Consider the following 20,659-nt stretch of genomic DNA (forward strand, 5'->3'; position numbering starts at 1 on the left):
AAAACAAACAAATATATTCATTTCAGGCTAGATAAATTGCCTTAGACTCCCCAAAAATGTCACCAGTGTGTATATTGTGGTTTCTAAATTGAGAGAAATCCAGCATTTCTATATGCAGACTAATTTGACCATGAAAACCAAATAAAATCTGTAGTATGAAACTGTCTTTTGGAGTCACTTGAGTGCTCAAGCTGAAAAGCAGCTTCTGCACTGGAGCATGTATTTCGTCATTTTTTTTAAAGGGCTCACGCTACAAGTTCACAATAAAACACATATGACGACGTATCCTGTGGTTATCTAGAAATTAGATAACCACAGGATATGTCGTCATATGTAAAAGCAATTCTGGAAGCAACGCTTTAAGCAGTAGGTGGCACTAGGAAGATATGTTATCTTTTCTCTAGTTTGGTTCGCAACAAGAAGCCATTATCATTTGCAAGCAGGAGTGGGAACTTTGTGTCCAACTGTTTGCCGTTCCCAGCCAGGCCCCTGTTGCAGACATGTGGCAGGACATCCTACAAAGTGTCCGGTGAGTGCTAAAAAGACATGGCAGTTTCTTTCACTTAACTGTGAATAGGAATGGGGAGGGTGTGTCTGATCAAGCTCTTTTAAATCTGCAGTCTCGGTCCAGTCAAGTAATCAAAGACATGCAGATTAGAATTCCCTCTCCCTGAAGAAACATGCATCACAAATTAGAAAATGTTCCATTATTCTCAAAGATCTTCCACAACTATTTTATGCATTTAGAGGAAAGGGAATTCTTAGAGTTTGAATGTGTATCGAGTGGCTGCCTGGAAGAAACCTAACACTGTGTTTGCAGAGGCAGTGGGAGAAAGGTGAAATCTCAGTGAAGAAACCAAAGCTTGATCTTTTCCTGGAGAAAGTTAGGATCCTTTAAACTACATTGAATGTTACCATGATAAAGTCTTTGAGCAGCAAAATCCTTTGGAGACTGTAATAGGGTCTTGTTGCATCAATTGATCAGCCTAGAGTAGAAAACAGAGATTGGAAACGTTATATTTTTTGCAGTTCAGTGCTAGTTGGAGGATTCTAGTGGTTTTTGTACAAAAAAGGAACTTTTTCAAACTCTGCTCTAAAAAGCTGGGAAATAAGTTTAGATTCTTTTCCCTCAGAACTCCAGTTGTTGTTTACTATTTATCGTATCAGAGGCGAAACCAAGGGTACAGTTGTTTAAAAAACACAAAGTTTTTTAGTAGCTGGCCATTTGGAGTGCCTCTGGTGTTGATATTTGAAGGTCCTCCATCTTGCATGTGGCAGAGCTCAGGCTGCATTGTAATAGGTGGTCTGTGGTTTGCTCCTCTCCATACTTGCCTGTCGTGGACTCTACTTTGTGGCCCCATTTCTTAAGGTTGACTCTGCATCTCGTGGTGCCAGAGCACAGCCTGTTCAATGCCTTCCAGGGCTTCCATCCTTCTGTGTGCCCAGGGTGGAACTCTCATTCAGTATCAGCCATAGATTAGGTTTCTGGGTTTTAGCCTGCCACTTTTGGATTCTCGCTTGCTGAGGTGTTCCTGCAAGTATCTCTGTAGATCTTGCATGTCGTAGACTCCACTTCGTTGCCCCAGCATCATGTTGTGCCAGAGTGCAGCCTATTCAGCACCTTCCAGGTCACCTAGTCTTCTGTGTGCCCAGGAGGGAGTTTCTCATCCAGTATCAGCCACCGATTGAGGTTCCGGGTTTTCACCTGCCACTTTTGGACTCTCTCTTGCTGAGGTGCTCCTGCGAGTATCTCTGTAGATCTTGCATGTCGTGGACTCCACTTCGTTGCCCCAGCATCATGTTGTGCCAGAGTGCAGCCTATTCAGCACCTTCCAGGTCACCTAGTCTTCTGTGTGCCCAGAGGGAGTTTCTCATCCAGTATCAGCCACTGATTGAGGTTCCGGGTTTTCGCCTGCCACTTTTGGACTCTCTCTTGCTGAGGTGCTCCTGCGAGTATCTCTGTGATCTTAGAAAGCTATTTCTTGATTTAAGATGTTGGCATGCTGGCTGATATCCAAACAGAGGATGCACCGGATATGTCACTGCCTTGGTCTTTTCATTATTGGCTGCTACATCCCAGCAGATGTTAGGTGGTCCAATACCAGCTAAACAGTGTATCTCCAGTGGTGTAGGGCGCAGACACCCTGTGATAATGCAGCATACCTCATTAAGAGCCACTTCCACTGTTTAGCATAGTTGTTTACTAATCTATGGGTTAAGCTTTTCTTCTGCCATACATTCCAAAGGTGGCTTAAGATAATTCACTGTTATTCAGCAGTGGCTACTATTTGCAGGTTAATAAAACTAGCCTATCTTACAGGATTGTAGTAAAGAGTACAAGAGACCAATTAAGTGAAATTATTTGAGTACTTTAAAAAAATGCTGTATAAATATTTACCACTGTCATTGTGTTTCCTTTACCATAGAGGGGAGACTAAATTCATTCTTCTCTGCTGGCTTTCAGCCATTGTCCCGCCTGGAGCAAAGGGCAGTCCTTGAGCTATTGTGTGCAAAAGGGGAATATGCACTCCAACCTGATATGCCTGGTCGATTTCCAAGGGACTTGCCAAAGAGAATGGGGACAAAGGTTGAAAGAACAGGATATATGCTCCTTGAATTCACAAAATCACCCCACCCACTCAGTTAAATCTGTATGTCGCCATCCTGTATGTCCAACAAGGAATTGAGCAGGTATAAACTCTTTTAAAAAAGAAGGGGAAGCCCAGATAGACTCTTGAGCAGGCACAGGCACACTTTGACCCTCCAGGTGTTTTGTACTTCAAGTCTCACCATTCCTAACAGCCTCAGGCCCTTTCCTTTTCCCCCTCAGCCGCTGAGGCTGTTAGGAATGGTGGGACTTGAAGTCCAAAACACCTGGAGGTCTGAAGTGTGCCCATGCCTGCTCTTGAGTGTCAACTTGAGAATGAGACCAAACAAATCAGATGTTTGCTTTGACATGAAGAAGGGGAAAAAGGAGGAGCTTGGCATTTTCATCTAAATTGAGAGCAGAGCACTGTGCAAAAGTTTCATAATAAAACAACCCTTTTACTTGAGCTCTTAAGACAAAAGATGTAATGCAAAGAGGAAAAAGGTTGGAAACAAGAAATGGAAAATGAGTTATTAAGCCTCTTAAATTTTCAATCTGGCAGGGAAGTTCTCTATCACTATTCCATCTTTATTTTTTTAATGAGGCGAGAATTATCATCATATTGCCTGGAAGAATGATGGTATAATCCTCTGATTGATGTGTTACCAACAGCTTTGAGTTCATTATCTCCTTTTTGCTCAACTCCTTTCAAGTTATGCAGCATTTTCAACACACACACACACATAAAAAAGGTTTTTGCATCTCACAATTTGTTGTCAATTATTGCCTAAGGATATATCATATTACTCTTCCAGATGTGTTAGACTGCAATTACCATCATTCTCAGCCACCTCGGAGTAGAGAGTGTAACTCCTCTTCTCTACCAATCCCATTGGTGACACAAGGGAAGGAAACCATTTTGGTAATAAATGGCTGCCTGTCAATAGACCGAATGAGGTTGAGCAAATTAAAGCTTAACTTAGACAAGGCAGAGGTGCACTTGATCAGCATTTATACAGTTAAAGCTTGGGCACCATCTGAGCCTATTGCTTGAGCCATCCAATCTGGCCATGGTGACATGCATAATAGTTACACCCCAGTTGGATCACTGTGACAGGTTCTATGAGGAGCTGCCACTGAAAAGAGTTTGAAAACTCCAACTGCGGCAAAGAGCTGCAGCCAGATTGCCAACTGCAGCTGGTTTCTGGGAATATACAATTCCATTTTTGCAACCTGGTTACCTGTCTGGTTCTGGGCAAAATAATGTTGGTGGACAGGAAAAGAGATTTAAAGATGAGCTTAAAGCCAACCTTAAAAACTGTGGTATAGACACCGAGAACTAGAAAGCCCTGGCCCTTGAGCACTCTAACTGGAGGTCAGCTGTGACCAGCAGTGCTGTGGAATTCAAAGAGGCACAAACGAAGGGCAAAAGAGAGAAACATGTCAAGAAGAAGGCACGTCAAGCCAACCCTGACAGGGATCGCCTTCCACCTGGAAACCAGTCCTCACTGCGAGAGAAGATGCAGATCAAGAATAGGGCTCCACAGCCACCTACGGACCCACCGCCAAGTCACCACATCTGGAAGACAATCATCCTCGAGCTACGAGGGATCGCCTAAGTAAAGTAAATATGGCACAAGCCCCAGTTATGTGAAAGATTATATTCTTAGATAATAAATGTTTAGTTCAAACAATTAGCATGCAATCATAATATAAGGAGGTGAAGCTTTCTGTGTAAATTTAGCCTCTGCACTTACATGTCATTTTTCCCCCAGCTCTTTTGCCAACATGTTTGTTCAAACCAGTTTCTGCTAGAGTTTTGGAATGCAGCTGCCCTCTTATCTCACTCAAAGAGATAAGAAGAGGGCTGGACTTCTTTTGTTCTCTTCTGTATGGCCAGACCCACCCTCGTTTCTGACCTTGACTCATCTAAAATAGAGCATTAACATAGAGATACATCTCTCTGTTTAAGTATGGTGTTTCAGCATAGTTGTAGTAGCACCACTACCATCACCTGGTGATGATAACCTGGGAGAGAGCCTGTTTATCATCTGCCTCCAGGATGGGGAATACTTTCCTGATATTTTTTTGACAGGCAAGTTTAGATGGGCAAGTTTGATGACTGACTTTTGCAAGGCCCTTCCCACCAAATAGAGATTTCTGGATGAAGTTGATTATCTGGATCCTATCCAATCTGACTTCAGGCTGTGTAATGGAACAGAAACAGCTTTAGTTACCTTGGTGGATGATCTACACGGAGAGATTGACAGGGGAAGTGTGACCCTACTAACTCTCCTTGACCTCTCAGCAGCTTTTGATACCATTGATCATTCTGGGAAGGCTCAGGGGGATGGGGCTAGGAGGCATTGTGTTTCTGGTCCTTCCTCATGGACTGGTCCCAGAAGGTGGTTCTAGGGGATTCCTGCTCAACCTCATGGCCAGTGGGCTGTGGGTTCCCACAGAGCTCATCTTTATCCCCAATGTTATTTAACATCTACCTGAAACCGCTGGGAGAGATCATCCGGAGTTTTGGAGTTTGATATCATCTGTATGCAGGTGATGCCCAACTCTACCAGTCCTTTTCACCTGACACCAAGGAAGCGGCCATGCCCTTGAACTGTTGTCTAAAGGCAGTGATGGACTGGATGAGGGTGAACAAGTTGGTTCAGTCCAGGCAAGGAGGAGGTACTACTGGTGTCTTGAAAGAGGGATTTAGGAACGGCATGCCAACCTGTACCATATAGGGTTGCACTCCCTTGAAAGTTTGGGGGTCATCCTAGACTCTGCTTTAAATCTAGGTGGTGACTAGGCTGGCCTTTGCACAGCGAAAGCTTATGCACCAACTGCGCCCATTCCTGGAGACTCCAGATCTAGCCTCAATGGTGCAGGCGTTGGTTACATCACCTGCACCATTGTAACACACTCTATGTGCCCTTGAAGAACCTCCAGAAGTTGCAATTCATTCAGAGAACAGCGGCCAAGCTTTTGGTGGATGCTAACTTCAGGAAGTGTACTATGCCTATCCTGAAGCAGGTTGCCTTTCCAGTTCCGGGCTCAATTCAAGGTGCTGGTCATCATCTATAAAGCCTTATGTGGCTTCAGTCCAGCGTATCTGTCCCCCAAGTACCATGTCCCCCAATACATCCCCAGGTGCAACCTTAGATCAAGTGGGGAAACTCGAATCAATACACGAGCCCCCGCCAGTATGCATTTATACATAACTTGAGAAGACTCCTTGTCAGGTGCAACCCCAGCCCTCTGGAACTCCTTCCCTGAAGAAGTAAGGGCTGCTCCATCTTTGTTCAGCTTTAGGAAGGGGGTCAAGACTTTCTTATTTAACATGGCCTTTAATTAAGCCATAGCAGGAGTTGGGGATTTTGTAATCAGGATGGAGGAGGGATACATGGGGGAGGAGGCTATGGATTAAACTGAAATGCGGGATTTTATTCATTGTTGTTTTATCATAATTTTATCTGTTTTGTTCTCCTGATGGAAGGATTTTAATGTTTGTATTCTGTTTGTAAGCCACCTTGAGTCTGCATAGTGGGATAAATAATTAATTAATGTGCTGCATTTTAATAATTCTTGTGCCAGACAGTGTATGTCAATATTTTAATGATATATGTTTTACTAAGCTTTTTAAAAAATAATGTTTAATTTCATTTTAACATATTATCTTACAGATTTTAACAATATGTTTTTAAATTTGCTATAAATAATATTTAGTTTCCAAATGGAAAAAAAAGTTTAAAATGCCCCATCCCATGGGATAAAGTCTCCAGTCAATTTTTAACATGAATTTTAAATTCTTGTCTTGTGTTTACTGTATTTTAATCTTTGTTCTGTGTATTTTAATATATGTATTGCATAGAAATACATTTTAATATATGTGTTCTACATGATGTTTTATAATTATGTGTTTATCCAGCCTTGAGGAGAGGCAGGTAAGAAATAATAATAATAATAATAATAATAATAATAATAATAATAATAATACATGATCTTGAATGTGTTGTTATCTAAAGTTACCTGTCCATTCAAAACTTGCTTTTTATTCCATTAGTTATTAGGTTAAAGCCATAGAGCTGTTTTTAGAAAATGTCCACCACTACCTTCGGAGGGGACTGCAATCCTCACCATGCTGCTGCACACACAATTTCACTCACAATATCTTGACATACTCTTCCAGGTCTTATGATGTACCCCAGAGAAATGTGATCGCAGCTTCTTGTGCCCTAGGAGGTGGAGGCCTCCTTGTTTTGTGGCTTCTGACTAGGCAAAGGAAAAGGACCATAGAAATGGGAGACGGATGGTGGGGCTCAAGTGAGAGATCCTCAAGCAACGAAGATGAAAGTATTAGACCTTTTCAAGTGACAACATCTGAGAAAGAAATCCAGGTACCAAGACAAAGTAGAAAACGTATATGAATACCATACTAGAAAAGCATCAGCATAATGTTCCAGGCTTCTTAAAGCACAGAACGAAATGGATGTCTATTAATAAAATTACAGATGTTAGATGATATTATGGTAGCTATGCAGGGGTCTTGGTTGCACAGCAGGTTAAACCACTAAGCTGCAGATCAGAAGGTCAGTGGTTCAAATCCACAGGATGGGGTGAGCTTCTGTTGTTAACCCCAGCTTCTTCCAACCTAGCAGTTTGAAAACATGCAAAAGTGAGTAGATCAATAAGTACTGCTTCGGCAGGAAGGTAACAGTGCTCCATGTAGTCATGCCAGCCACATGATCTTGGAAGTGGCTACGGACAACGCTGGCTTAGAAATTGAGATGAGCATCATCCCCCAGAGTTGGACTCAACTAGATTTAATGTCAAGGGGAAAACCTTTACCTTTTTATGGTAGCTGTATGCAACAGATATGCAGCTAAAAAAATTAAGATTATGAAAGGGAATCAACATTTATTTAAAGATGTTCAGATAATGCTACAAATAGTCAGTGTAGTGAAGTGCTAGATTTGGGAGATCCAGATCCAAGTCCCCACTGATCCATAAAATTCTTTGCCAGACCTCTGGCTAGTTATGTTCTCTCAGCCTAAACTACCTCATGGGGTTGTTCTTAGGATAAAGTGTGGGAGGGAAAGAATTATGAACAACATCTTGAATGTACTAGGGCAAATATAATGTATATTTTTCTAAATTATTCTGAGATTGCAATGTACTTACAATAAGGGAAATGACCTTATTAACAGTGGGCCATATCTCTTCAATTCTGGCTGTTGACATCCTGCTTTAGGACAAAAGGGATAATTTTGATTCAGGCCCCTTCCATACAGCTGTGTAAAATCTACAGTGTGGACTCAGATAATTCTTCAAAGCATTTGCCTTGATATTCTGAGTTATTTGGCTGTGTGGAAGGGCACAAATGTGTGCATGGGGAAGCAGAGTCATTTTGCTGCCTGAGGCTGTCTAATTCAAAGTGTGTACCAGTCCAGTCCAAAGCCAACCACATGAGAGAGAAAATTCCACAAGAACCTTTCCTTATCCCTTGCAGTACATATCTATATAAATAAAAATGTAATGTTCGTTTGTGGGATTAACATAACTCAAAAACCACTGGACAAATTGACACCAAATTTGGACACAATACACCTATCAGGCCAACGAGTGACCATCACTCATAAAAACACGGAACAACACAATGGAAGGGAGTTAAAAAGGCAAAAAAGAAAAATGTACATTGCAACGCATGCACAAACCCACATACACACACACACACACACACACACAATATATATACACAGACTTGGCCACAGCAACACGTGGCAAGGGACAGCTAGTGCAATAATAAACAAAATTAAATAAATATTTTTAATTATTTTATTATTTATTTACTGTACTTATGTCCTGCCCTTCTTACTCCTGAAGGGGGATTCAGAGCAGCTTACAAACTATGGCAATATTCAGTGCCAGATTCAGACAATAACAATATCAGTAAAACATAATATTATTAAACTGTAAACAAATATACATATCAATTAATTATATCAGTTAACCATTAGCTGAAACACTGTGACACCTCTATATATCATACTTAATAGCAGAATCAGTCCTCTTTACATATGATAACTTAGGACACAGAAAACATGTTCCTTTCCATATGCCTCATCCATATACCCACAGGCATTCCCTTGGATAAGGTGTATAATGAAGCAATTGATTCCTTAAATTTTAAGGAACTGTCAGTAGTGGTCTTCCAGGAAACCATGTGCTTTGAAAATGTCAATTACATTATTTCCCTCTCCGTCCTCCTTTTGTTCTCTCTAGGATTTGTACCAGCGTCTCGATCTGGCACGCTACACACCTCCATTGGAAGGGGCTGCCTTCCACTATGGTTTCAACTCCAACTATCTGCAAAAAGTGGTCTCATACTGGAGGAATCAGTTTGACTGGAAGAAGCAAGTCGACATCCTCAACCAATACCAACATTTTAAAACGACTATTGAAGGTGAATGCTTCTAAATGACTTGTGTAATGGAGCTCATCTTTTCAGTCTGTCCTATTTTCCATTTTTGAGCTCCCCTCTCCATATGCGGCAACCACAAATTTTCCAATCCGATTGGAAGTTTCAGCACCTGCTCTATAAGACGACCCCTGTGTATAAGACTACTCCCGTGTATAAGACAGAACTTCTTTCACAAGAGCTAACATCTCTTTTGGATTTCTGACAGGGATTGAAATTCATTTTATCCATGTGAAACCAACTCATGTCCCAAGTGGTCAGACCCCCAGACCTTTACTGATGGTCCATGGCTGGCCTGGCTCCTTCTATGAATTTTATAAGATCCTCCCACTACTTACCAATCCAGTTGGTTCTGGCTCTAGTGGAGAGAACATGGTCTTTGAGGTCATCTGTCCATCCATCCCAGGCTATGGCTTCTCTGAGGCTCCACATAAGCAGGGCAAGTATTTGTTCACGTTCTTGATTTTATTTGTAGACCACAGAAGTTTAGCTCAATGTTATCACACACATATTTAATAAGACATTTCTCCCAATTGGCAGGCTTTAATATGACGGCTGCTGCTAGAATCTTTCACAAGCTGATGCATAGACTGGGATTCCAAGAATATTACTTACAAGGTGGAGACTGGGGTTCTGGGATCACCACACACATGGCCCAGATGCTACCAAAGTAAGTGGCAAAAGTCTCACTCTCAGGTTAATTATTCTAGCATATGTCCCAGTATCCAACAAATCATGGTACCTATCCATATTATGAGGCCAGGTTTATAATATAGAGATTCTATACTTTCATAGGGCCCTTCCACACCTACTTACTTAGGTGATCCCTCGTTGTCCAAGTAGGATTGTCTTCCAAGATCAGTGTACTGGCAGTGGGTCCGTAGGTGACTGTGGAGCCCTTTTCTTGACCTGCATGTTCTCCCGCTGTTTCTAGGTGGAAGGCAGTCCCGGTTGAGGTTGCCTTGATGCATCTTCTTCTTGGCATGTTTCTCTCTTTCTCCCTCCATTCATGCCTCTTCAAATTATACAGCACTGCTGGTCACAGCTGACCTCCAGCTGGAGCGCTCAAGGGCCAGGGCTTCCGAGTTCTCAGTGTCTATGCCAGAGTTTTTAAGGTTGGCTTTGAGCCCATCTTTAAATCTCTTTTCCTTCCTGCCAACATTCCGTTTTCCGTTCTTGAGTTCGGAGTAGAGCAACTGCTTTGGGAGATGGTGGTCAGGCATCCGGACAATGTGGCCGGTCCAGTGGAGTTGATGGCGTAGGACCATCGCTTCAATGCTGGTGGTCCCTTCCTCACAGCCATATAACTTGGGATATCAAGGCAGATACTCCAAAATATCTGCTTTGAAACTGGATTATCTGAGTCCACACTACCATATAATCTAGTGGATTTTATAGAGGCCATACAGTTCAGTTGACTATTTTATGGCAGGGGTTGTATGCTGGAAAGAAGAACAATATGAAGATAGAAAACATTTTTGGCAGCTTGTTCTGCTTAATTGGGGGTTCATTTTGAAAATACATATATATTTGCGACTACTCAACCTGCCCTCTTTCCTTTGATTCCAGATCTGTGAAGGGGCTTCATGTGAACATGGTATTCCTTGCCAAATATAGTTGCAGCGACGTGGTATCTTTATTACTGGGAGCCTATGTACCATGGTTGGTCGGCCTCACTAGGGAGGATGTGCGCCGTTTATTCCCATACTTTAAGACGCAAGTGTCTTTTACTTTGCGCGAGAGTGGCTACATGCATATCCAAGCCACCAAACCAGATACAGCAGGTTTGTGAATCAAATTCTTTGTAGCATGGTAGAATAATTCTGCACCTATATTTATAAATCAAATGCTGATATCAGTTTAGGGAAGAAGATGACAACAATTGTAATCCACCACTAATTAAGGGTGAGGGAGATAACAGCAACACATGAAGGGTTTTCCAGACAGGTAAAGGTTTCCCCTGATATGAAGTCTAGGCATGTCTGACTCTTGAGAGGTGGTGCTCATCTCAATTTCTAAGCAAAAGAGTCGGTGTTGTCCATAGACACCTCCAAGGCCATGTGGCCAGCATGACTGCATGGAGCACCGTTACCTTCCTGCAGAAGGTATTGATCTACTCACATTTGCATGTTTTTGAACTGCTAGGTTGGCAGAAGCTGGGCCTAACAGCGGGAGCTCACCCCGCTCCCCAAATTCGAACTGCCAACCTTTCAGTCACCAAGTTCTTCAGCTCAGCGGTTTAACTCACTGCACCACCTGGAGGCCCTTTTCTATACAGATAGGAAGGTTTTAATGAAGTAAAACAAAGTTCTCACTGAGGTTTATAAAGAGGTGTGTTTTTCTGGGCCCAGAGCCACTCTATCTCTTTTTTCCATACCCCGGGCACCCCAGAAGCCTGCAGCTTGCTCCGCCTTTCACTTATACATTCCCGGTGAGGCACCCCTTCACCTCACCATCGGGAATCCTGATGAATGGGTTTTCTTCTACCGTACTTGTACAGCGTCACCCTTAATGCTTTCATACAGTCGCTGCATCTGGCAGGGACACGGCCATTGCCATTTTTGAGCTCCCCTCTCCATATGCGGCAACCACAAATTTTCCAATCCGATTGGAAGTTTCAGCACCTGCTCTATAAGACGACCCCTGTGTATAAGACTACTCCCGTGTATAAGACTACTCCCATGTATAAGACTACTCCCACGTATAAGACGACCCCGCGTACTGACTTTTGAGAAGATTTTCTTGGGTTAAAAAGTAGTCTTATACACCAGAATATACGTAGTTAACTCTTCGTAATTCAGAACGACATATTTGCAATCATGTGATCAGTGGCATCAAGTCACATAATGTCCTTTTATGAGATATTTAAATGGCCTTACTTTGTCAATTTGGAGAAACTTCCTCCAGCAGCACATGAAGTAAGAGCACAATCCAAACTCTGTCTCTCTCTCTCTCTGCTTCTCTGCAAGCACTTGCACAGCTCAACCCTGAAAATAATAACATTATCCAAAAGTCCCAGGCTCAGCCAGCTCCCCAGGTGTAGCTCGACCAATCAGCTTTGTACATCTTACTTTACAATTGACACACACACTCTAACTTATTTCTTACATGCTCCAGCAGAGCAGTGGTTCCCAACCTGTGGGTCCCCAGATGTTTTGGCCTTCAACTCCCAGAAATCCTAACTGCTGGTAAACTGGCTGGGATTTCTGGGAGTTGTAGGTCAAAACACCTGAGGATCTACAGGTTGAGAACCACTGACCTAGAGTAAAGAGTGGAAAATGAGATTCTATCCATGTTTGCAGATTGCACCAAATTATTTGCTTAATTATGTTGATAAAATACAATGTTGAAAGGAGCTCCATTAGCCTGTGCAAACTTATATTAAGAGGGTAAATACAGCTCCAAGAATAAAGTAAAACACTTTGAGTCATTGCCATTCAGACTTCACATGTATGGACTTAGTTGGCAGTAGTGGAGAAGAAAATTGGCGATGGAAGTTGTGGAGAAAGTTCAGTTAAGATGTTAACTCAATGGGTAACAGCTGTAAAAAGGGGAGATCTCCTTCTTGAGATTTTTGAGGGAGGGATTTTTAAAAAAATCTCCAAAATGTGTGTCTGATCACATTTGAAATGTCTTGTACCATTCTGGGTAACATCTCTCAGGAGAGTTATAGGAAAGGTGCAGATTAGGGTAACTAATACATCCATAACACTGAAGCAATTCTCATATTAGGAAACATTACATTTTGGAATTTTTTTTCAGTTTGGGGAGAAAAGCAACTCATATTTGAAAGGAAATACATGATAGAGGCAAATCAAATTAAACACTAGAGCTAAAATAGTTGTATTCTTTCAAAATATATTAGCATTCTGTTGGAAGTGGTGCAAGATATGAAACAGTTCAATAGGCTATGTCAGGCATGGGCAAACTTGGGCCCTCCGGGTGTTTTGGACTTCAACTCCCACAATTCCTATGGTCACAAGTTTGCCCATGCCTGGGCTAGGTGATGGTAAGAAAATTTAATAGTAGGTAAAGCGGCTCAACCCATTACGCAAAGTAAGCATTTGCAGTATAGTTGATTTTGCCCAGGGGCGTTCTTGAGGAGCTCTTGGGGGAAAATAGACCTTAACATGTGCAAGTTGTAGTTTCTGGGAGAAAATAGACCTTAACATATGCAAGTTGTAGTCACCTAAAATCAAAGAGCATTCCGAACTCCACCAATGATGGAATTGAACCAAATATGGCACACAGAACTCCCATGACGAATAGAAAATATATATCAGTGATTGGTTGGGGGGGAGGGGCACCAAAATACTGTTTGCTTACTATTGAAAATTACCCAAGGTCACCTCTGGCTATCAATTGCTATAGTCTGTGATTATCTATATACTGCCTCCTGAATCAGGGACCTCATGCTTCTGAATGCCACTGTCTTAAAAATAATAAGAGGAGCTTTGCTCTCATCACTTCATGTGCATGTCGTAGCATCTGGTGATCGAACACCATAAGAAACAGAATGCTGGGTGTAAACCAAGGACCTCATCTAAGGCAGCTGTTGTTTTTCCTTCAAAATTATTGATTCTATTCCATGCTGTTAATAACTTAAAACACATGAATAATCAAGTGTTTTTCAATCAGCAGATAGCCGTATAAAATTGAAATGACACTATTTATGTTCTAATGATTGCATTACTAGTTTGTGCTTTAGTGAATCAAGATAACATATAAAGACTTATTTCTCACACTTCCAAAGATAGTAGAAAATATATAACTCCTCAATTAGGCAATCTATTATCTTGAATATGTGATTCTAAAGGAAAAAAGAGTGTGTGGACACAGATGGACAGCCACCATCAGGGGGAAAAAATCAACAATTCCTACAGTGAGTTTTCTTAGATGATCCTTTTGCCCAGGTCATTGGATTCTTGTAAGAACTGAGACTCTGAAGTGATGATATCCAGGAGGGGAGTTGTGAAATTGTCTGAAATCAAAGCCCTAACTCTTCCTCAGACCTACGAACCAGATTCTTCCTTGTTCCAAATTTTAGCCTGAAGCAGTACATATCTTTATTTTTAAAACTAATGAGCTGCTTTTCTGACCTAGGATGTGGATTGAATAACTGTCCTGTGGGACTTGCTGCATACATCCTAGAAAAGTTCTCTACATGGACAGATAAATCATTTCCAAACTTGGATGATGGTGGTTTGGAGAGGTAAGGATTTTTATGACATGTATATCTTAGGAGACTGGGGACACATTGCAAATACTAACGTAAAAGAGGAGCAGGACAAATAATTTGGCAAACTTCCATCTCAAATAGGAACACAATTGAGTTTTAATTCAGTGCTTTAATTATATGCTGCTGCACTGCTGAACACATTCTAGCACCTTTTAATAATAATAATAATAATAATAATAATAATTACTATAATAATAATTATTATTATTTATACCCCACCACTATCTCCCCAATGGGGACTCGGAGTGGCTTACATGAGGCCAAGCCCAAACAACAAATTACAATAAAATAAAACTGAAAATGCAAACATTAAACAACAACATAATTACATAAAACATGTGAAAACATAGCAATATAAAATTACAGTGCCCTGAACTTACGTTCCATGTTTTGTAGGCAAGTACCAAAGCTAAGCAAAAGTCTTCTTGTAATTCTCTTATTCAGGAAATACTCGCTGGATGACTTATTGACCAATGTCATGATTTACTGGGTGACAGGCTCCATTGTGACATCCATGCGCTTTTACAAGGAGAATTTTTCCCAGAATCCAAGCAGTACTCCCAGTGGCAGGTAAGGAAAAATAAACAAAAACTGCTACAAGATAAATCCTGTCTCTCCAAGATACTCTACATACCACATGATATGAGGTTTTTTTTATGTTTACTGTTTGTGGGGCTCACCTAAGTCATTTTTGCTGCCTAAGGCCAATATGGCTTTCACTCTGTAGTCTGCATAGATTTCTTAGACAAGCTGCTAATAGGATAGCATAAGCATAAGTGTAGCAGAAAAGGTCGTGCAGCATACAGTACATAGCACTGGCTAAAGCACAAGTTAACCTGACAGCAATACAGTCTCCAAATTATAAAGATAGGTTATGTGGGTTTGTTCTTAAGTTGAATTTGTTTGTAAGTCAGATCAGGTAATTTTTTAAGTGTAACTCCAGCCAAAAATATATATTTTTAAACTTTGAGCAGCATAAGGAAGGGTCACACCCCACCCCCCCCCCCCCCGGTGGTATGTTTTGCTATCTCTGCCCCTTTTTAGAAGGTTTAAATGCACTTTCTGTCCCTGTGATAACTGGATTTTGGAAAAAAATGGCTTGTTGTGGAAACAAGGATTGATGGGAAAGCTTCACTGGGGAGGCTTTTGTAGATTAGCCTGACTGGCTGACGTGACGACTTATATAGAACTGACTGAAAGCCTCTTGGATGTTGATTCAAACCGGTAACCGCTGACTGCTTGTTTTTTTTACTGTTTTATGTTTTGTACTGTTTTATATTGTTATTATTATACTACTGTTAAAGTATATATTTATGTTTTACTGATGTGGGTGCCATGGGGTGCCGATTTGTTAGCCGTCCTGAGTCCCTCTTCAGAGGTTGAGATAGGACAGGATATAAAAGCCCTAAATAAATAATTTTCCCCATGCTCTTTCCAGTGTGAATTTCCCTTCCGAGGGGTAATTTCTCACAATTCTGTTGTCTTGCCTCCGTTCTAAACTATGAGTTGTTTATAACTCAGGGACTGCCTGTATCTAATTTTTTGCCACAATATAAGCAGAATGCCTTCCCAACTATTATTGGGATATTTGTCCAAAGTTTCTGAAATGAAGTCAAAATCCCATTGGCTATATTAAATCCTTTGTAGGAGTTTAGAAAGCACTTGCTGATTTCCAAATATGACAAACCATTTAGATTTTTGACAGTAAAGATGTAAGTTCCATGGTAGCATCTTTTCTAATACAGATCAAGCTCATTATCCCTATGAAGCTTGATTAACCCTCAACTCTTGCTATCCATCTGTGTTCCTAAGTATAAACATTCTAATTCTAGCTAACATGGGTGCCATTTTAATTTGAAAGGATAATAATAAATAAATAAAATGACTTTATCTGTATTCTGCCCTATCTTCCCAGAGGGACACAGATTGTTTCAATGGTAAATACAATACAGTTGGGCCTGTTTAACATTTGTGTACTTATGGGCAATAAAAACAGAAGTCATAGATATGCCAGACAAAAAGAATGCAATTTCCCAATGGTAATGTGGCTTACGGTAGAAAAATGTACATCAGTTTTGCTATGGCCAAGTCGACCCTTGATAATGGTTTCTTTTATAACAGGACTGGAGTTTATGTTCCCACTGGTGTTACTGCCTTCCCTGATGAACTTTTACATGCTCCGCCTTCCTGGGTAAGGAGGAAGTTTAAAAACCTCGTTACCTACTCCTACATGCCACGGGGTGGTCACTTCCCTGCCTTGGAGGAGCCACAGCTCTTGGCTCAGGACTTCAAGCAATTTATTCGGAAAGTGGAACGTCTGTGAGGTAACAGCAAGGCATAAGCATGGCAAAGAGAGCTGTAATCCAAGTGCAAAAACCCTTTGGCACGTTAAGTAAAATAGTATGATTACATTACTGCTTGAGCTTTCAACGGTCATTTATTCTATTGTGAGAAACTACTGTAAGCATCTAAGTTTTTTTTAAAAAAAGAGGGCAGTAGTCATATTAAATTGGTTCTTATAACAAGTAAATCTTTCTTGCTGTAATTTATTTCATATTACAGATCTGTAAAAGGACAATGTCATTAACCAATTCATTGGAGCAGCACATTTAATCACATATCTTACATAGCACCATTTTATACACAATTATAGAATGTACACTGTAATTTTAAAGGCTACTTGAAGTGTCAGAGGGCTGGGCTCTACTCTGCAGGCAACTTTCTGTAAATTGTCAGAGCTTTCCCTATTCTCTTTCCTCTGTGCAAGGACAGAGATCTTAACCTGTTTTCAAATGGCTGATACAATACCTTCTGCACTTTCATGTTTTAGAATAAGCATGTTTGTTTAACCTCTCCCAGGTTTTTCAAGTACAATGCAAAATGTCATTAGGAGCCAGGCAGTCCTTAAAACATACCAGATTAAACACTCTTCTCTGGAATTTGCCTATGAAGGTAGTGGTTCCAGTGTTGTTCAAATAGCTCATATCCCAAAAACGTATTGTAAACTAGAGTATAATAAACTTTTCTGTGCCCCATAGGCCTCTATTTTAGCCTGAAAACATCCTCCTTTCCACAAAGAGAGATTGTAGGTTGATTTTTCCCCCTGACCAAAAAACAAATTCCAATTTTAAAAGCAGTGTGGGAAGCCACATTTCCCATAGTTAACTGAATTTGTCCTTAACTGGACAATAAAGCCATACAGCCTCTTAACAGTGGATAAAATAAATAGATAACCATTGTCTGGAACAAAATACTACCTTCCCTTAGTAGTTCCATAGAAGTAGCCCCATACATACTACTTTCTTAACATGAATGAAGTGGATCAGCTGTTATGTGGGACAGCAGTTTTAAAATTGATTATTTGATGACATTCATTTCATTCCAAAGTCTAGTTTAGTTTTAGTCAAAGCATCAAATGAGGTATTTTACTTTATCAACTTAAACTAAAGCTATAGCACGGGCTGTGCACAACGTCTAGCGTGTAGGAGTATCTGATGCACACAGACAAAACTACTTGGTCAGAGGGTTAAAGCTGCTACATGAAGATGTTGAAAAAATGGGAAACTCCAAGCCATCTTTTTTACTAACACACATACACACACACACTAGACATTGCAGTTCTTAACATAGCTGAGCAAATGTCCTTCAGAAAGCAAAGAATGAATCTCAGTTTTACTCATCATTATCTATTTGCTGAAGTTCTCCACTCTCATCTTTTATAACAATACTCAGAGGAGTTATTTCTCAGAAAAAGCACCTAGAAATCATCACTGCAATTGTTGTACTTAGGAGACTACTTTTTTAGAAGTTGTTATCAATTCATGGAGAGACACTATGTTGCTTGGGACTATGGCTATATTCCTTATAACAGATCAATCCACCATCATCAACACACACAAAAAAAGTTAGTAAGATGGGATTCACCTTCTTCTCACACCATTATTGAGCATTTGCTAACATTGCACAATTATTTACCAATGAACACAGTTCACTGGGAGTATATTATAAGACACTTATGCAGTGGTTCAATTATGTCAAGTATATGTTGGAAATAAAGTCCACAGTAGAGGAAAGTTGGTGACTCATTAAGGCATTGTTTTGACCCTTTGAATCAGTTCCCCAAAAGCTATTCCCATAAATGTAAAAATACAACAGAGTGGGAATACAACTGTTATGGAAAAGTTTGGTTATAGGAAAAGGGAAAGGTTTGGTTATAGTGGATCAAAAAGACAATAGTAAAAAAATTCCCTTTATTTTTTTTATGAAGAAAAGAAACGAAAGCCCTTGACTGTCACTGGAGCTTGAAACCATATGTAATCGTCCCAAGCCGAGTTCATCTCCTGATAGGCAGAAAGACCTGTACTGTTGTGATGATTGCATGATACATTCACAGTCAGCTTCCTCCCTCGCGTTGGCACTTTGTAGTTTAGTTTGGGTCTGAACCAGTCGACACCGCAATTGCGGTGCCCTTGAACCATCACAGTGACACCCATAGTAGGGCCTGTCTGCAGCTCGCTGAACACATCTGCTAGGAACAGAGAATGGAAAAGCTTGCGAATGCAGGCAGCTGTCTGCAGACTGTCCTCAGCACCCTTAACAGACACCCCTTGCAGGTTGATCTCATAGAGTTCTTTAGGGCTGACAGAAGTACCCCCGAGAAGAATCAGAACGCGAGGGACCAGTGTCAAAGTAAACATGGTTTCCAAGTGCTTGAACACTCCCTCAAGATCACTTAGCACTTGCTGGCACTTTTGGCTGCTGTCTTTATCTTTTAAGTGGACTTTTCTCACCACTTCTTCATCCTATAAAGTTAAGGAGATTGGAAAAAGTTGTGAATATTTTAAAGCACAAAAAACAGCAATACAGGCAGTTCCCAAGTTATAGACATCTGGCTTACAAATGACTCAGAGTTAAGAACAGGGGTGAGACAACAGGAAGTCAGAGAAATTTATTCATTGGAAGGGAAATTCACACTTGAAAAAGTTATGGGGAAAAGGTGTCTTCACTGAAATCTTCAATCCTTGTTTCCACAACAAGCCATTTTTTTCCCACAACAAGCCATTGTTAGGAATTGTGGGGAGTTGAAGTCCAAAACACCTGGAGGGCCCAAGTTGGCCCGTGCCTGCTTTTAAGACAGTGTTTCTCAACCTTCGTAATGCTGCAATCCCTTAATATAACTCCTCACTTGGAACAAATATTCAATATGTCCAAATGTGAAAACTGGTGGGGTTTGGGGGAAACAGACCTTGACATTTGGGAGTCGTAGTTGCTGGGATTTATAGTTCACCTACAATCAGAGCATTCTGAACCCCACCAATGATAGAATTGGGCCAAACTTCCCACGGAGAACTCTCAGGTTTTCTGATGGTCTTTGGCGACTCCTCTGACACCCCCTCGTGACCCCCCCCCCTCCAAGGAGTCCCGACCCCCAGGTTGAGAAGCGTTATTTTAAGAGCTTGAAGGCTGCTTTGAGGCCGCCCATCTCACCCTATTTACCTGTCCGGGGGTCCTGGGCGGTTGCCTCCGGTAGAAGAAGGCGAGCTGCTCGTAAGGCAAGGGCAGCTGCTGCCGCTGGTACAGGACGTGCTTGAGAAGCTCGCAGGTGAACCGGAAGCAGCCCTCCTGCGTCACCGAGCCGGGGAAAGCCACGGAGACCGCCAAGGCCGCGCCGCCGCCGCCGCCGCTGAGAGAGGCAGGCCCCGAGGAGACAGCCACCGCCACGCCGGGGCCCTCGCGCCCTTCCGCTCCGCCGCCGAGCCCGCCTTCTGCGGGAGACAAAGAGGAAACCAGCCAGGGCGGCTGCCTCACTCTCCCCAAGAGGCCTCGCCCCAAAGAGACAAAAACGCGCACCACGAAGCCTTACCTGTGCCCTGCGTCGCTCCCTCCGCCGCCATTTTCTTCCCCTCGGGTTATTATCCGATTTGAATGGCCGCCTCAGCGAGCATCCTGGGAGCGGTAAGATGACATCACTTCCGGGAAATGGGAGTCTCGCGGCGCCATCTTGGCTGAGGGCAGAAATGGCTAGCTGTCCATAGGCGTGCCAGGATGTCGCGATAGATCAGGCATGGGCAGACTTGGGCCTGGGTTGTTATACAACAATCCAGTGATTCTGGTCATGAAAGCCTTCGACAAAACTTGGGCCTTTTCTCCAGCTGTTTAGGACTTCAACTCCCACCATTTTTATCCGCTTAAGCGTCTGAGGGGGAAAAGGAAAGGGCCTGAGGCTGGTAGGAATTGGGTTGTAGGGTTTTTCGAGCTATATGGCCATGTTCTAGAGGCATTCTCTCCTGACGTTTCGCCTGCATTTATGGCAAGCATCCTCAGAGGTAGTGAGGTCTGTTGGAACTAGGAAAAT

At 41.7% G+C, this 20,659-nt stretch overlaps 2 protein-coding genes across 2 annotated transcripts; one reads left to right on the forward strand and one right to left on the reverse strand.

Annotated features, from left to right (window-relative positions):
- Positions 1-335: 335 nt before the first annotated feature.
- On the forward strand, positions 336-16,834 carry LOC132761291 (epoxide hydrolase 1-like). The gene is made up of 9 exons (XM_060754034.2): positions 336-529; positions 6,777-6,984; positions 8,870-9,050; positions 9,274-9,504; positions 9,606-9,735; positions 10,635-10,849; positions 14,169-14,277; positions 14,749-14,874; positions 16,426-16,834. Exons 1-9 carry the CDS (start codon positions 501-503, stop codon positions 16,625-16,627), a joined length of 1,431 nt encoding a protein of 476 aa, XP_060610017.2. The 5' UTR covers positions 336-500; the 3' UTR covers positions 16,628-16,834.
- On the reverse strand, positions 16,835-20,256 carry MAD2L1BP (MAD2L1 binding protein). The gene is made up of 3 exons (XM_060754035.2): positions 20,168-20,256; positions 19,801-20,069; positions 16,835-19,106 (listed from the first exon to the last, which is right to left on the reverse strand). Exons 1-3 carry the CDS (start codon positions 20,196-20,198, stop codon positions 18,564-18,566), a joined length of 843 nt encoding a protein of 280 aa, XP_060610018.2. The 5' UTR covers positions 20,199-20,256; the 3' UTR covers positions 16,835-18,563.
- Between the last annotated feature and the right edge of the window lie 403 nt (positions 20,257-20,659).

The sequence above is a fragment of the Anolis sagrei genome, chromosome 1 (assembly GCF_037176765.1).
Source record: "Anolis sagrei isolate rAnoSag1 chromosome 1, rAnoSag1.mat, whole genome shotgun sequence".
NCBI classification, from domain to species: Eukaryota; Metazoa; Chordata; class Lepidosauria; order Squamata; family Dactyloidae; genus Anolis; species Anolis sagrei.

Excerpts from the sequence above, each read along its gene's own strand:
- LOC132761291 (XM_060754034.2), top strand. The coding sequence starts at position 501 with ATGTGGCAGGACATCCTACAAAGTGTCCG. Across the intron at positions 10,850-14,168 it reads CACCAAACCAGATACAGCAG|GATGTGGATTGAATAACTGT; the intron begins GTTTGTGAATCA and ends TTTCTGACCTAG. Across the intron at positions 14,875-16,425 it reads AGCAGTACTCCCAGTGGCAG|GACTGGAGTTTATGTTCCCA; the intron begins GTAAGGAAAAAT and ends CTTTTATAACAG.
- MAD2L1BP (XM_060754035.2), bottom strand. The coding sequence starts at position 20,198 with ATGGCGGCGGAGGGAGCGACGCAGGGCACAG. Across the intron at positions 20,070-20,167 it reads GGGAGCGACGCAGGGCACAG|AAGGCGGGCTCGGCGGCGGA; the intron begins GTAAGGCTTCGT and ends TGTCTCCCGCAG. Across the intron at positions 19,107-19,800 it reads CGCCCAGGACCCCCGGACAG|GATGAAGAAGTGGTGAGAAA; the intron begins GTAAATAGGGTG and ends TTAACTTTATAG.